At 48.0% G+C, this 16,638-nt stretch overlaps 1 protein-coding gene across 13 annotated transcripts in view; it reads left to right on the plus strand.

The window, feature by feature from the left end:
- The window catches only part of ZNF274 (zinc finger protein 274), a 58,645-nt gene extending 54,672 nt beyond the window's left edge, over positions 1-3,973 (plus strand). For all 13 annotated transcript variants that reach the window (XM_009436586.5, XM_063802332.1, XM_001144917.5 and 10 more), the window contains 3 exons: positions 352-464; positions 1,971-2,097; positions 2,572-3,973. In XM_009436586.5, the coding sequence (XP_009434861.1) occupies positions 352-464; positions 1,971-2,097; positions 2,572-3,554 (1,223 nt within the window). In that variant the 3' untranslated portion in view covers positions 3,555-3,973. The remainder of the gene's footprint in view (positions 1-351; positions 465-1,970; positions 2,098-2,571) is intronic.
- Positions 3,974-16,638: the final 12,665 nt, after the last annotated feature.

Genomic DNA, 16,638 nt, shown 5'->3' on the forward strand with positions numbered 1-16,638 from the left:
GGGCTTTGACTCTAAGGAGGGGGTGTCAGTCAGCTGCCTCACAGGAGGGGCTGGGGCCCTCAGCAGCCCCCGGAAAGGGAAGGAGTGGGACCAGAGTCTCAGCAGTGAGGACACTGGTGCCCTGTGACCCTTGGAGGGTGAGCCATCCTGGGCCCATCCAGGTATGGGCACTCGGGCACGTGCTGTGAGGGGAGCGGAGCTGGTGGGAAGGGAGGACAGGAGCAGAGGCTGTCATGGAGCCACAGTACGATGCAGGGGTGCGGTGGCCCCATGGGTTGCAGAGAGGCCACCCTTGCCCTGCCTAAGGGTCCCCACACCTGCTGACCTCCTCTGGCTGGTGTCTCCTCCCAGTACTTCCTGCAGGACAACCTGCCGAGGGCACCACCTGCTGCCTCGAGGTCACTGCCCAGCAGGAGGAGAAGCAGGAGGATGCAGCCATCTGCCCAGTGACAGTGCTCCCTGAGGTAAGCGGGGAGTATCACCCTGTTTTGGTCACAGCATCTCCTGTGAGGCAGGCCCACCCCTGAGGCATCCACTCTGCCCTGGGCTTTCCTAAGACCTCCCACAGGCTGGGACATTCTGAGATTCTGAGCTCTTAGGTCTGTGCTGAAGCAATCTGAGTATGAAGAGCAGCCCTGCCCTCCAGCCACTGTGGCATCACTGGAGACAACGCATGGTGACCCGGGAGCTGAGAAAGCAGGAGGCAAAAGGGAAGGGACTAAGTGTTTACAGAGACTTGAGAGGTGGAACTACCACAGGCAGGCACATCTGTATCCAGGTCAGAACAAGAGAGCCCTCAACCTTCAGAAATGCATACTTAGGTATTTATCTTTGGTATCTGGGATTTGCTTCAGAATAACCCAGAGCTGGGGTGTGGGTGAAAAAGATTGGTCCTGATGCGCTGACCACTGGGGTAGTGGTATGTATGTGTCATTGGACAGAACTGTTTGCACTGCAAATGGCTTATACTGGCTCAAGCGTAGAAGTCAATTTATTGGCTCTCATGTATTCTCTGGTAGGCTTCAGGCAAGGCTGCATCCAGGTGCTCCCAGGTGATGGGAAGAATCTCTGGCCAACCTGTTTCATGGCTCTGCTTTCTCCCCTTTCTTCTTCTTCTTCTTTTTTTTTTTTTTTTTTTTTTTGAGATGGAATTTCACTCTCGTTGCCCAGGCTGGAGTGCAATGGCACGATCTCAGCTCACTGCAACCTCTGCCTCCCAGGTTCAAGTGATTCTCCTGTCTCAGCCTCCTGAGTAGCTGGGATTACAGACAGCTGCCACTACACCCGGCTAATTTTTGGTATTTTTAATAGAGACGGGGTTTCACCATGTTGGCCAGGCTGGTCTCAAACTCCTGACCTCAGGTGATCCACCCGCCTTGGCCTCCCAATGTGCTGGGATTATAGGTGTGAGCCACTGTGCGTGGCCACTCCCCTTTCTTCTTAGGCAGATTCTGCCCCATGTAAGCAAAATGCCTCAGATCCTGGCAAAGCAGCGTTGGGGGTATCTCTTCTTCCCAAAGTCCTGGTCAGTTCCCCAGAAAGGACCAGTCATGGCTGTGCCAGGGTGACTGCCCTCCCCCAGGTCAGCCCTGTCGACAAAGGCAGGGGCTTGGTTGTCATTTCCACCAAGTGGGAAGACAGTATTAATAGATGGAGAACCCTCTTCAGTGGGAAGATTTCAGCAATGGGCAAGCTGGATAGAGCCGTGGTTAGGATGGAGTTGTTTGCTTGTTGCACTTGGAGCTCTTTATGAAGCAAGGGCTCTGCCTCCCAGCCTGAGACCCAGACCCTGGTTTGGACCCAGTAGAACTCTTGTGGGCCCTGGGTTGGTGTCTCTGAGCAAATCCCCAAAGCAGGAGAGTCCCTAGCACCGTGAGCTCTGTCAGAACCTCCCAGCTGGCCTTTCTTCTGCCCTCATTGACAACCCTCTGACCCTCTTGCTGAGCATAGACACATATGTGATGTTACAGGAGCCAGTGACCTTCCAGGATGTGGCTGTGGACTTCAGCCGGGAGGAGTGGGGGCTGCTGGGCCCGACACAGAGGACCGAGTACCGCGATGTGATGCTGGAGACCTTTGGGCACCTGGTCTCTGTGGGTAAGGCTGTGCCCCCTCTTCACCCACCTCAGGGCTGGTAGGCCACAGGAGCCCCAAGTCAGGGGTGTTCACCTTCTCTGGACTCCACACTGGGCATTCCCTCAAGGGGCCCTTGCTCCATCCAGGGCCTGTAAGTGGAACTGTAGACCTAGAGGGGTGGGGGCACTGGGTGGCCAGAAGCAGCCTTAGGTCCGGTGAAGGAGTGATTTGCTATCTATCTCCTGAGGGAGTATGAGAGAACAGGAACTCGAAGAGCTCGGAGGACACTCCCTGCCCTTCCTGTCCCTTGTTCACCAAGGTCAGTGCTCCCCTCCCTGCCGCTTCATTGCTTTTCAGTCTCTCTCCAGGTTGCATGACTCTATTTGGGAAAAAAAAAAAATCCTGACTTTTGAACTTAATTATGCATTTCATGCTCTCAGACCCATCCCAGCACATCTCTCTATGGGATCCACATCTTTTGTTTATTTTTTTCAGGGTGGGAGACTACACTGGAAAATAAAGAGTTAGCTCCAAATTCTGACATTCCTGAGGAAGAACCAGCCCCCAGCCTGAAAGTACAAGAATCCTCAAGGGATTGTGCCTTGTCCTCTGCATTAGAAGATACCTTGCAGGGTGGGGTCCAGGAAGTCCAAGACACAGTGTTGAAGCAGATGGAGTCTGCTCAGGAAAAAGACCTTCCTCAGAAGAAGCACTTTGACAACCGTGAGTCCCAGGCAAACAGTGGCGCTCTTGACACAAACCAAGTTTCGCTCCAGAAAATTGACAACCCTGAGTCCCAGGCAAACAGTGGCACTCTTGACACAAACCAAGTTTTGCTCCACAAAATTCCTCCTAGAAAACGATTGCGCAAACGTGACTCACAAGTTAAAAGCATGAAACATAATTCACGTGTAAAAATTCATCAGAAGAGCTGTGAAAGGCAAAAGGCCAAGGAAGGCAATGGTTGTAGGAAAACCTTCAGTCGGAGTACTAAACAGATTACGTTTATAAGAATTCACAAGGGGAGCCAAGTTTGCCGATGCAGTGAATGTGGTAAAATATTCCGGAACCCAAGATACTTTTCTGTGCATAAGAAAATCCATACCGGAGAGAGGCCCTATGTGTGTCAAGACTGTGGGAAAGGATTTGTTCAGAGCTCTTCCCTCACACAGCATCAGAGAGTTCATTCTGGAGAGAGACCATTTGAATGTCAGGAGTGTGGGAGGACCTTCAACGATCGCTCAGCCATCTCCCAGCACCTGAGGACTCACACTGGCGCTAAGCCCTACAAGTGTCAGGACTGTGGAAAAGCCTTCCGCCAGAGCTCCCACCTCATCAGACATCAGAGGACTCACACCGGGGAGCGCCCATATGCATGCAACAAATGTGGAAAGGCCTTCACCCAGAGCTCACACCTTATCGGGCACCAGAGAACCCACAATAGGACAAAGCGAAAGAAGAAACAGCCTACCTCATAGCTCTCAAGCCAGTTGAAGAAACCTTGCCTTTTCAGCTTGACCCTGCAATATAACATGCACAGGCCTGCTTGTGAATCAGGACTGAATGTGAAAGGGAAGTATTGAGTGAGGACATTCCCAAAACCAAAGGACAACTGAGGAGACTGCCCAGCACATAATGAATAAATAAGAAAATGAGTGAGGAGTTATTAACATCAGTTGGAAAAAAGATTTCCCATTCACTTGATATTGTTTGTTCACTCATTTAGTCATTAAAAGTGAGATTAATAAAATCTGGAAATGTTATATAATAACTTTAAAAAGCCAGGTAATTAATAATCTGCACTGATATTACATCTACAGTACCACAGTATTTATGTGTATGAATTAAGGATTAAAAGATAATGTGGATAAATAAACTATTGATCTATGTCTGTGTAGAACCTGTGTATTTCCTGCCTGCTTAAATATCTCTATAGTAATGATTAATATTTAAGCAACATTAAAACACAAGGAAGGAGATCATCAGATAGTTCTAGAAGATTCTGTGCAAGGCTGCAGCACCTTGGGCACAAGATACTATGTGAGTTGGGATGACTGAATCTTTCTGCTCCTTAGGGGGTTGTCATGATGTGGTTAGGTGGAGGTAAGGAAAACTTAAACCCAAAGGGCTGGAAACCCCAGGCAAGTGTGGGGCTTCCTGGGAATATTCATGTTTCTTTTGTTATTTTTCGCACAGAATCTCATCCTGTCACCCAGGTTTGAGTGCAGAGGTAGAATCATAGCTTACTGTAGCCTCGAACACCTGGGCTCAAAGGATCACCTGGGCTCAAAGGATCCTCCTGGCTCAGTCTTTCAAGTAGCTGGGACTATAGGCATGCACCACCATGCCTAGCTTCATTTGGTTTGTGTTTCCATTTTTCCTGAGAGACTATCACAAGGAAGGCAACTGCTCTGGCCAGGAGCCCATCACTAAGTTAAGCAAAAGGACACTGGCAATACTAGAGCATGTACTTGCCCACAGTTCACATTCTTTCTCCAGGTCACATAGCCCACAGCATATGACCCGCTCCATTCCTTGTTCTAGGCTCCACCTTTGCTCTTGAGTTCCGTGTAACATTTAACATAAAACTCTGGATCAAAAATACTTAGGTTCAAGACACTGGTTGAGTGCTACTCTGCATAGCCTCTTTAGAACCCTTGGGTCTTGCCAACAAGGGTGAGGTGCAGTCGTGCCATCTAGGATGAGAGTACCTCCTTTCTCTGCAGAAGTGAAAAACCCTTGGAGACAGGACCAGAGTAGATACCTTGAGCCCATGTGCCTGGAGAATGATGGTGGTACACCAGCAGCCCTATTGCCATTCACACATTGGGCACAGGGCTTGTGGCTGCTATGTTGCTTCTAGTCATTTCAGCACTTTAATATGGCACGTTAGCTTCTTTGAGAACATACACAGTTGAAGAACTTGCCCAGGGATGTTAGTTGGTAAAAACAGCCTCCTCAGCTGTTCAGAACTCTACAATATCACTCTCAAGAATGAACCAAAGAATGGGATCCTTGAGATTAGAACCTGGTAAACTAAAAATTCCCAGATTCCAAATCCTAGACTGAGGGGTGAGTCCAAAGTTTTAGTGATGGCTTCAGGAACTGAGATGATGGTTTGAGCTGGGTCTGGGGAAATAAGGCACCCAGGAATAGGAAAGGGGGAGAACATACTAGGGTATGGGAGAGCTGATTGGGACTACAAAGTACAAGGCCAGTGGGTCCATTCCAAGGTATGGAATGGCTCATCTCATGGCTGGCACCTGGGCTTGAGGTGGCTCTAAGGCTGAGTTCAGTTGTGTTGGGTTCTCTCATCCAGAGAGCCAGGGTTCCAACAGTATTAGGCAGAAACAGCATGGCTTTTTCTGACCCAGCCTAGGTCACATGGTGTCACCCCAGGACAGTCTATCCTTTACAGGACAGTCTATCCTTTACAAGCCAGTCACTAAGGCCAGCCGGATTCAGTGGGAAGGGGGTTAAACTCCATCTCTTGAAGGGAGAGTACCAAGGTTAAGAAAGGCAGGAGAGTGTAGTGGCCAACTCTGGTTAAAAAGGTCTACAAGTATGCCAGCATTTACCTTTAAATACTGTGTATCCCCACCTGTGCTTGCAAGACAGGAAGAGGAAGGCAGGGAGAGAGGCTGCACATGTGGGAGCTGACCCACTAGACACAATTATTAGATGTAGTTTAAATCCTGGCTCTGCTCCTCACTGGGTCTGTGATTGTCAGAAAGAGGATTAATGCCTGGAGGGTCCACGTTCCATATATCCAGTACACCAGTGAAAAGGTACATGACGCTGGGCACAGTGGCTCACGCCTGTAATCCCAGAACTCTGGGAGGATCATTTGAGGCCAGGAGTTAGAGATCAGCCTGGGGAACATGGCAAGATCCTGTCTGGAAAAAAAAAAAAAGGCCAGGTGTGGTGATGCACCTGTAGTCCCAGCTACTCAGGAGGCTGAGGTAGGAGGAATGCTCGAGCCTAGGAGTTTGAGGCTGCAGTGAGCTATGATAGCACCTCTGCACTCCAGCCTGTGTGAGAGTGAGACCTTGTCTCAAAAATAAATTTAAAAATTGTAAAAAGAGGTAACAAAGATGTTAGCTTCTTTGAGAACACATGCAGTTGAAGAACTTGCCCAGGGATGTTAGTTGGTAAAAACAGCCTCTTCAGCCATTCAGAACTCTACAATATCACCTCTGAAGAATGAACCAAAGAGTGGGACCAATTAATTCCAGCACATCCACTTATTTGTTCAACAAGAGTGTATCATTTACCAAGAAGGATTAAAAAGTAATTTTGTTCTCTTTGTTCCTTTGTGGCTGATTTTTAATACAGAGACTATGTATCCTGGATCCAGCCAGTTGAGCAAACTCTGATTAATTTTAATAGGTTTTACTAAAATCTCCTGGATTTCCATACTTTTAATTTTATGTTAATCTTTGCATAGTTTTCTTCTGAATACAAAGTAACAGAAGATTTGATTTTTAAAAAATCTCTCTTTCCACCATCCTTTGGTGCCGTCGTCAAGGTGCGGATGAATATCCTGTCTGATGTTCTCAAGAGGATCAACAATGCTGAAGAGAGGCAAAAGACAGATTATTACTAGGCAGTGCTCCAAAGACATTCTCCGGTTTCTAATTGTGATGATGAAGCATGGTTACATTGGTAAATTTGACATCACTGATGATCACAGAGCTGGGGAAATTGTCGTGAACCTCACAGGCATGTTAAACAAGTGTGGAATGATCAGCCCCAGATTTGATGTACTCAAAGTTCTAGAAAAACGGCAGAATAATCTGCTTCCATCCTGCCAGTTTGGTTTCATTGTACTGACTTCAGCCGGCATCATGGACCACGAAGCAGCAAGACAAAAATACACAAAAGGGAAAATCCTGGGATTCTTTTTCTAGGGGTGTAATGCTTACAAAAAAAAATGCCTCCGTGGACTACAGTGCATCCAAAAACAAAATAACTGACATTTGTACCACACAAAAGTTACCCTCCAATAGTGTGATCTTTCTTTCTTAAGGTGTAAAACCACACTCGGGGTTGTGGTATTTGATGCTGTGCGAAATTTTACCTTCCCTCGCAGCTCGCGAGAATTTGCGGGGCCATTCAGCATGGCCAGCATGGGTCCGAGCGAGGAGGCTCCATCCTCATTGCACAGGCTACGGAGTGGCTCCCCGGGTACTTTCCAAGGCCAGGTCTCCACCTCGAAGTGCGTCAAAGGCTGCAGGCCCTGGGGAGGCTGACCAGGGCCCGAGGGAGGACGACAAGCGGGGACGTTGGCGGAGGGGTTAATGGCGGAGTCGCGACCCAGCCGAGCCCACAGCTCTGGGAGGCTGGTTCTGCCTCTCTCCCGAAGCGTCGCCCGGCTAAGCTTCGAGCACCAGGACACACAACCGCCGACTATTCCGGAGCCCACAGTCGGCTTCACGCTGGAGGCCGGAAACGACCCGTCCCCAAAGCCCGCGCGCGCGGCCCGCCAGAACTGACCTACCCAATCACCGCACCGCTGCGATCAAGCGGCGACACACGTTGCCAGGTAAGAGTCACGCTTTGGCAAATAAGCAACCTGCCTCATCCAATCAGCGTCTCGCCTGCCCGGTTAGTTCCTGGTCTTGCCCAACCAGATTCTTGCCTCCTCCATACCGCTACTTGCGTGTGCCGGTGCCTGGCCCAATCAGCGTCTTGCGCCTCTTCTCGCCCCCGGGCCTGGCGGAAACAGACTCAGGGCCATTTTGGCTACACCTGGGAGCAGGGCACCCTGGCGGCTGGCTGCGGCCGCTGCAGAGATGAATGGCCCCGGATCTGTGGAGGCTCGCCTGCCCCTGGGGACCCCGTCCTCGGCCTGGGGGGTAGTGTCAGGTGTGTTTGAACCAGAGCAATTCCATCTTGAATAGGGACTCTCTAAACTAAGGCTAAGACCGGTTGGGCTACATTCCCAGTAAGTTAAGGCATTCTTAGTCACAGGATGAGATAGGAGGTCGGTACAAGATACAGGTCATAAAAACCTTGCCGATAAAACAGCTTGCAATAAAGAAGCCGCCCAAAACCCACCAAAACCAAGATAGCGATGAGAGTGACCTCTGGTCCTCCTCGCTGCTACACTCTCACCAGTGCCATGACAGTTACAAATGCCATGGCAACGTCAGGAAGTTACCCTATATGGTCTAAAAAGGGGAGGCGTGAATAATCCACCCGTTGTTTAGCATATCATCAAGAAATAACCATAAAAATGGGCAACCAGCAGTCCTCGGGGCTGCTCTGTCTCTGGAGTAGCCATTCTTTATTCCTTTACTTTCCTAATAAACTTGCTTTCACTTTATGGACTGGACTTGAATTCTTTCTTGCATGAGATCCACAAACCCTCTCTTGAGATCTGGATCGGGACTCCCTTTCCAGTAACAGTGAGAGCCCAGACTGGAGACAGGTGGTCACAGGCTCCTAGGGGATTGGGGCCCTAGGGAGCCGTTGGTCTGTGCAACCGCCAGGCCCCGCCCGGGTCTCCTCATTAGGCTCAGGCGCACAAGCGCTGAGCTGGCCTGGCCCTCAATCACAGGTGAGAAGCATCCCGTTCCCACCTTGGGAATGGCCCAGCGCCTGCCGGTCCTAGATGCCCAGCCTGGCCTGGCCACGGACTCTTGGTGAAGGGTTGGGCTGCGCATCACTCAGCTGTGGTAGTGGTGATGATGGTAGGGGTGCTGGGGGACTCGAGCTGTGTCCTGAGCAGAAACTTGAAAGAAATGTGAGTAGCCCTGCCCGGACCACGCATCTCTAGGCACGCCCGGCAGGGGGAATATCGAGATGCTTACACCAGTTTGTGTTTTGCCATATCCAGGATCCTCAGTCTTATTTGCTGAATAATAATTTTTATTATTTATTTATTTATTTTTTGATAAGGAGTCTCACTCTGTCGCCCAGGCTGGAGTGCAGTGGCGCCATGTCGGCTCGCTGCAAGCTCCGCCTGCCGGGTTCACGCCATTCTCCTGCCTCAGCCTCCCGAGTAGCTGGGACTACAGGCGCCCGCCACCATGCCCAGCTAATTTTTTGTATTTTTAGTAGAGACGGGGTTTCACTGTGTTAGCCAGGATGGTCTCAATCTCCTGACCTCGTGATCCACCCGCCTCGGCCTCCCAAAGTGCTGGGATTACAGGCGTGAGCCACCGTGCCTGGCCTATTGATTTATTTTTTTGACACGGAGTCTCACTCCCTCGCCCAGGCTGGAGTGCAATGGCGCGATCTTGGCTCACTACAACCCCCGCCTCCCGGATTCAAGCGATTCTCCTGCCTCAGCGTCCCCAGTAGTTGGGATTACAGGCGTCCGCCACCACTCCCAGCTACAGAATGGTATTATTATAAGAATTGACAAATGGATGTGTGGAAGAAAAATGATAGCTTATTTGAAAAGTGATTTTGGGAGAATTCTAGCTTTCCCAGTAAGCTGATGCCTGCATCAGACCTCAAACAAAAGTAATTCCTAATAGACTAATGATTTGTATGTTTTTTAAAAATTTTTTATATTTTGAGATGGAGTCTTGCTCTGTCACCCAGGCTGGAATGCAGTGCCGAGATCTTGGCTCACTGCAACCTCTGCCTCCCAGGTTCAAGCGATTCTCCCCGCTCAGCCCCACTAGTAGCTGGGATTACAGGCGCGTGGCATAATGCCCTGGCTAATTTTTGTATTTTTAGTAGAGACAGGGTCTCACCATGTTGGCCAGGCTGTTCTCAAACTCCTGACCTCAAGCTATCCACCCGCCCTGGCTTCCTAAAGTGCTGGGATTACAGGCTTGAGTCACCGCACCTGGCCAGATTTGCATGTTTTAAAAAGTGCAAAAGAAAATTTAGAAGACTACATAAACATAAAATCTGTGGCTTGCAATACTTTTTAAAGCAAGACAAAAAACTCAGATCTATTCATAAAGGAAGAGTAGACAACATACTTTACATAAAAAGAATTTTTTTTTTTTCAAGACAAAGTCTTGTTCTGTCACCTAGGCTGGAGTGCAGTGGTGCAATCTCGGCTCACTGCAACCTCTGCCTCCTGAGTTCAAACGATTCTCATGCCTCACCCGCCTGAGTCGCTGGGATTACAGGCATGCACCGCCAGGCCTGGCTGATGATTGTATTTTTAGTAGAGACGGATTTTGCCATGTTGGCCAGGCTGTCTTGAACTCCTGGCCTCAAGTGATTCTCTTGCCTGAGCTTCCCAAAGTGCTGAGATTACAAGCATGAGCCACTGCATCTGGCCTAAAAAGAATTTTTTGTATGCTAAAATAGATACCACAAATTTAAAAAAGAGAATAAACTATGTATTGAGAAAAATATTTGTTACACAAATGACAGACGAGATTAACATTTATAAACTATCATGAACGCCTATAAAGTGCCAAAAAAGAAAAAAATATTAATTAGACAAAACACAGAAAACAAAACCTCAAATAACCAGTAAGAATATGTAAAGATCCTGAAATCACAAGCAGCTAGGGAATACAAATTACACAAAATGTTACTTTTACCCAAAATACTGGCAAAATACAAAGGATAATACCCAATGCTGGAAAGAATAGGGATTATTATTCTCACTTTGGAAAGTAATTTGGTAATACCTAAGAGAATCAAAAATACACTTATCCTTCAACTTGTGCAGTCCCACTGGAGGGGCTCTGACCTATAGAAATGAAGGCACTAATTCTGGGTGTCCGGGGGTGTTTACTACAGTATTGTTTATGTTGTGTTTGGAAATAGAGAAGAGTGTGGGAGGTGAATGCTAGGATTTTACACTGAAAGAGGTGCAAATGAGGGGAAGAAGTAGGCTGGAGCAAATTGAAAGCGATGTCTGCTATAATTAGTTAAGAGAAAATATGAATGTAAGGTTCAATGTATGAAGTTTTTTTTTTTTTTCTTTCTTTTTTTTTTTTTTTTGAGACAGTCTTGCCCTGTTGCCCAGGCTGGAATGCAATGGCATGACCTTGGCTCACTGCAACCTCTGCCTCCCAGATTCAATCAATTCTCCTGCCTCAGCCTCCCGAGTAGCTGAGCCTCCCGCCACCATGCCTGGCTAATTGTTGTATTTTTAGTAGAGACAGGGTTTCACCGCGTTGGTCAGGCTGGTCTTGAACTCCTGACCTTGTGGTCTGACCACTTCAGCCTCCCAAAGTGCTGGAATTACAGGCGTGAGCTACTGAGCCCAGCCACAAGGTATGAAGTTTTTCTAGACATGTAAAAGTGGGCATGCACTTGGGCAAAAATGAGAGTCATCCAAAAATGAAAACATAAGATTTAATTTCAGGATGGGAGTCTATGTCATCTTCTATTTGAATTTTCTGTTATTTCCTGAGTTCCAACTTTTTTCCACTCCAGATAATTCATACTATAATATTTCCATAAACCTGGCTCACAGAATAAAAGTTTGAAAAATAAGTTTATTTCAATAATCATTAGAAAAATTATAGTCGGGCACAGTGGCTCATGCCGGTAATCCCAGCACTTTGGGAGGCCGAGGCTGGCGGATCACGAGGTCAGGGGTTCGAGACCAGCTGATCAACATAGTGAAACCCCGACTCTACTAAAAGTACAAAAATTAGCAGGGCGTGGTGGTGCGCGCCCATAATCCCAGCTACTCAGGAGGCTGAGGAAGGAGAATTGCTTGAACCTGGGAGGCAGAGGTTGCAGTGAGCCAAGATCGCGCCACTGCACTCCAGCCTGGGCGACAGAACGAGACTCTGTCTCAAAAAAAAAAAATTATGGAAGTGAAAAATTGTGCAAAAATGAGTGTGCACCAACTTTCTGTCAGAGCTTCACCTTAATCATCTAATAAGAAAGCAAACAAAAGATAAACTGTATAAGCATGCCAACAATAATCTTTATTTCTGCCATGTTTTACCCTTTAATATTCAGAAGAAAAGTCATACAGGAGGAAAATTTTATAACTATAGTAAATATAGACAACTTGAACAACACTAGATCTCTACTGGCCAAAAGGAAAAAACAAAAAACAACCCCCAGTATATCCCTAAATGTACACCAGAGAATCTTAAAAGATAAAATAATTTGGCCAGGCACAGTGGCTCCCGCCTGTAATCTCAGCACTTTGGGAGGCCGAGGTGGGCGGATCACGAGGTCAGGAGATCGAGACCATCCTGGCTAACACGGTGAAACTCCGTCTGTACTAAAAATACAAAAACAAAATTAGCCAGGTATAGTGGCGGGCGCCTGTAATCCCAGCTACTCCAGAGGCTGAGGCAGGAGAGTGGCATGAACCCAGGAGGCGGAACTTGCAGTGAGCAGAGATCGCACCACTGCACTACAGCCTGGGCAACACAGCAAGACTCAAAAAAAAAAATAAAATAATTCATGTGATTATAATAAATTTGAGAAAAACTTCTTCTATAGCTCTTGCCTTTCTCAAAGGGGGAGGACTCATCCTGGAGAGAAACCCCATGGATGTATTCAACATGGTAAATCTTTTTGATGGAGCTCTCACCTAGTTGCACATCACAACTTATACCAGATAGAAAATTTATGAATGTAATCAATGTGGAAAGTTTTTCAGCCTGGTGCTCCCACCTTGTTAGACATATACTGAAGACTCTGGGAACATCGGAAACGTCAGAGAGCTTTCAGCAGGAGATCTCATCTAATTGGGCAATAGAAAACTCATACTGAAGAAAAACAATTCCATGTAATCAATGTGAGAAATCTTTCAGTGACATCCTTGATTTTAATTTGCATCAGGGAAAGCGTAATAGAGAGAAGCCTTATGAATGTAGTCAAGGTAGGAAATCTTTCTATACAGCTCTGGCCTTGTTGCACATAAAATAACTCATACTGGAAAGAAGCTTCATGACTGTAATCAGTGTTGGAAATGGTTCAGTTAGAGTTCTCACTTGTTGCTCATCAGATAAATCATAGCGGTGAGGAACTGCAAGTGTCCTGAGTGTAGGAAATCAGCTGGAGCTGATTACTTATTTGGCATCAGAGATTTCACACTAGAGAGAAACCTCATGAATGTCACTGGTGTGGAAAATCCCGCAGCAAGAATTCTCACCTTATTGAACAGCAAATAACTCATTCTGGAGAGAAGCCTATAAATGTAGTCAACGTGGAAAAACTTTCAGACAGAATTCTTATTGTGTATGCACCAAAAAATTCATATGGGCAAAAGCCAACATGAATGTCTAAATGTGAAAAAGCCTTCAGGAGACTATCTGACCTTATGGAACACCAGATCATTCATAATAGAGAGAAACTGTATGCATATAATCAGTGCAGAAAGGCCTTTCAGGCAGCATTCTAATCATGTCAGGCACCAGATAACTCATTCTTGAGTCAAACTGTTAATGAACTTTTTATTTATTTTATTTTATTTTTGAGATGGAGTCTCGCTCTGTTGCCCAGGCTGGAGTGCAGTGGCGTGATCTCGGCTCACTGCAAGCTCCGCCTCCCGGGTTCACGTCATTCTCCTGCCTCAGCCTCCTGAGTAGCTGGGACTACAGGTGCCCACCACCGTGCCCGGCTAATTTTTTGTATTTTTTTTTTGAGATGGAGTCTCCCTGTTGCCCAGGCTGAAGTGTGGTGACACAATCTCGGCTCACTGCAACCTCCACCTCCCGGGTTCAAGCTATTCTCCTGCCTCAGCCTCCCGAGTAGCAGGGATTACAGGAACACACCACCATGCCCAGCTAATTTTTTTTGTATTTTTAGTAGAGACGGGGTTTCACCATGATGGCCAAGCTGGTTTTGAACTCACGACCTCAAGTGATCCGCCCGCCTCGGCCTCCCAAAGTGCTAGGATTACAGGCATGAGCCACCGTGCCTGGCCTAATTTTTTGTATTTTTTAGTGGCGACGGGGTTTCACCATGTTAGCCAGGATGGTCTCGATCTCCTGACCTCGTGATCCACCTGCCTTGGCCTCCCAAAGTGCTGGGATTACAGGCGTGAGCGACCGCACCTGGCCAATGAACTTTTTAAATTGAGACAGGGTTTCACTCTGTCATCCAGGCTGGAGTATAGTGGCAAGATCATCACTCCCTGCAGCCTCAACCTCTTGGTCTCAAGTGATCTTCCAACCTCAGCCTCCCAAAGTTCTGGGGTTACAGGTGTGAGGCATTGTGCCCAGCCATAACTTTTAAAAGCTTTTCTTCCCTTTTATTTAGACATCAAGGTAAAAGTAACTTTTTTTTTTTTTTTTTTTTTTTTTGAGTCAGAGGCAGGCTGGAGGAGTGCAGTGGCACCATCTCGGCTCACTGCAACCTCCACCTCCTGGGCTCAAGCCATTCTCCTGTCTCAGCCTCCTGAGTAGCTGGGATTACAGGTGCCCACCACCACACCTGGCTAGTTTTTGTATTTTTAGTAGAGACAGGGTTTCGCCATGTTGGCCAGGCTGACCTTGAACTCATGACTTCAGGTGATTCACCTGTCTCAGCCTCCCAAAGTGCTGGAATTACAGGCATAAGCCACTGTACCCAGCCAAAGGTAACATTTTTAATGTAACAATATATGGTCATTCTTTGCTCTTACGACACAATCCTACAAAAGGCGATCACTAAGCTTAAGCACTAAGCCTAAAACTGAATAATATAAACACTGATGTAGGGAAAGTTGTTCCTCAGACGACTCCATTATTGATACAGACATGGAAACAGTAAACAGAAATGTAACATCAAAGTTCTTATTTACTTGAACTTTTTTTTTTTTTGAGACGGAGTCTCCCTCTGTCGCCCAGGCTAGAGTGCAGTGGCGTGATCTTGGCTCACTGCAAGCTCCGCCTCCTGGGTTCAGGGCCATTCTCCTGCCTCAGCCTCCCGAGGAGCTGGGACTACAGGCTCCCGCCACCACGCCCGGCTAATTTTTTGTATTTTTTGTAGAGACGGGGTTTCACCGTGTTAACCAGGATGGTCTCGATCTCCTGACTTCGTGATCTGCCTGCCTCGGCCTCCCAAAGTGCTGGGATTACAGGCGTGAGCCACCACTCCTGGCCTGAAATTTTCTATAATAAAAACAAACAAGATCATTTATTATCTCATAATGAAAAGTCCCTGAGGTGAGCACAGGCAATGTTGATTCAGTGGCACAAAGAGGATTCATTCCATCATGGATACTGGTTCTTTCCATTTTTCTGCTGTGCCATTCTCAGCATGTTGCCTTTACCTCCTGGGGTGGCTTCCTCATGGTGCCAGTGTGCTTGTAATTGTCCTACACATCACATACAGACATCACGGTCCAGGGGCAAAAGAAGACACATTGCTATCTTATGTCCACTTTTAAGACTGAGGGAACCGGCCAGGAGCGGTGGCTCACGCCTGTAATGCCAGCACTTTGGAAGGCCGAGGCGGGTGGATCATGAGGTCAGGAGATCGAGACCATCCTGGCTAACAGGGAGAAACCCCGTCTCTACTAAAAAAAAAAAATTACAAAAAATTAGCCGGGCGTGGTGGCGGGCGCCTGTAGTCCCAGCTACTCGGGAGGCTGAGGCAGGAGAAAGGCGTGAACCCGGAAGGCGGAGAGTGCCGTGGGCCTAGATCGTACCACTGCACTCCAGCCTGGGGGACAGAGCGAGACTCCGTCTCACAAAAAAAAAAAAAAAAGACTGAGGGAACCTTCCCAGGAAACCCCTAGCAGCCTTATTTCTCCTTGGCCAGAATATCCTTGCCTAATTCACACAGCAAGAAGCTTGAGTCCATTCTGATTAGCTTAGAATCCATCAAGATCCTCCCTTAGGGAGTTAGATTCTAGATTTCCCGGAAGAATCTAAAAATTGCAGGGTCGTGCTAGCCAGGTATGAAAATAAGCAAGTAAAAAGATGATGACTGTTGGGTAAAGCTATCGACAAGGTCAGCTACAAAACAGTCAAGCCAAGGAAGGCTAGTCACAGATGCACCCCAGACACAAAAGCACCGTCCAGGAGCTGAGGATGCCTGAGCCACAGTGGTTCCCGCCTGCCTGGCCTTCGTAGGAAAGTTTCCTGTGGTCTCCCTCATTGAAGAGCCAGGACGGGTCAGACGGTGGTGGGTCTCAGACATTGAGCCCCACGACGCACTGAGACTGAACATCAGACCATTTATAATAACAGAACTCTGTCCTACAACTTCTGCAGCAATAGGTACAAAACAGAACTTGGTCACTGCCAGCCTCCCTATTTTTTTCCCTGTCCCACTTAGGAGCTACCACAGAAAGCCAAATAGGCTCGACTGAGCAATCACCTAGGACGAATCGCCTCCAGTTAGCGTGCTTCCAGCTTCCACTCGGAATGCTCCAAGCAGGGCACTCCCGGGGCTTTGTTTCTATCACTAGGACGCGTCCCCACGCCCAGGCTGTCCCTGAGTCCCTGCCACAGGCGCAGATGTTGGCGGGCGCCCTTGCCCCTGAGCTCCCGGTTAACGGCCTTGGACTGTTCTCATGGCTCAGTCTTGGTCTCTCTCCCCAGCAGGGCAAGGCGCCGGGAAGGCCCCCGAGATGACAGCGCCGAGCCCCACAGGCGCTAGTCCCGCCCTGGACGCCGGGCGCCGCCTCCACTGTCTCGGCTTCGGTTGCTGGATGAGAACCAGCGTGGCCCGTTC

This window comes from Pan troglodytes, chromosome 20 (assembly GCF_028858775.2).
Source record: "Pan troglodytes isolate AG18354 chromosome 20, NHGRI_mPanTro3-v2.0_pri, whole genome shotgun sequence".
NCBI lineage: Eukaryota > Metazoa > Chordata > Mammalia > Primates > Hominidae > Pan > Pan troglodytes.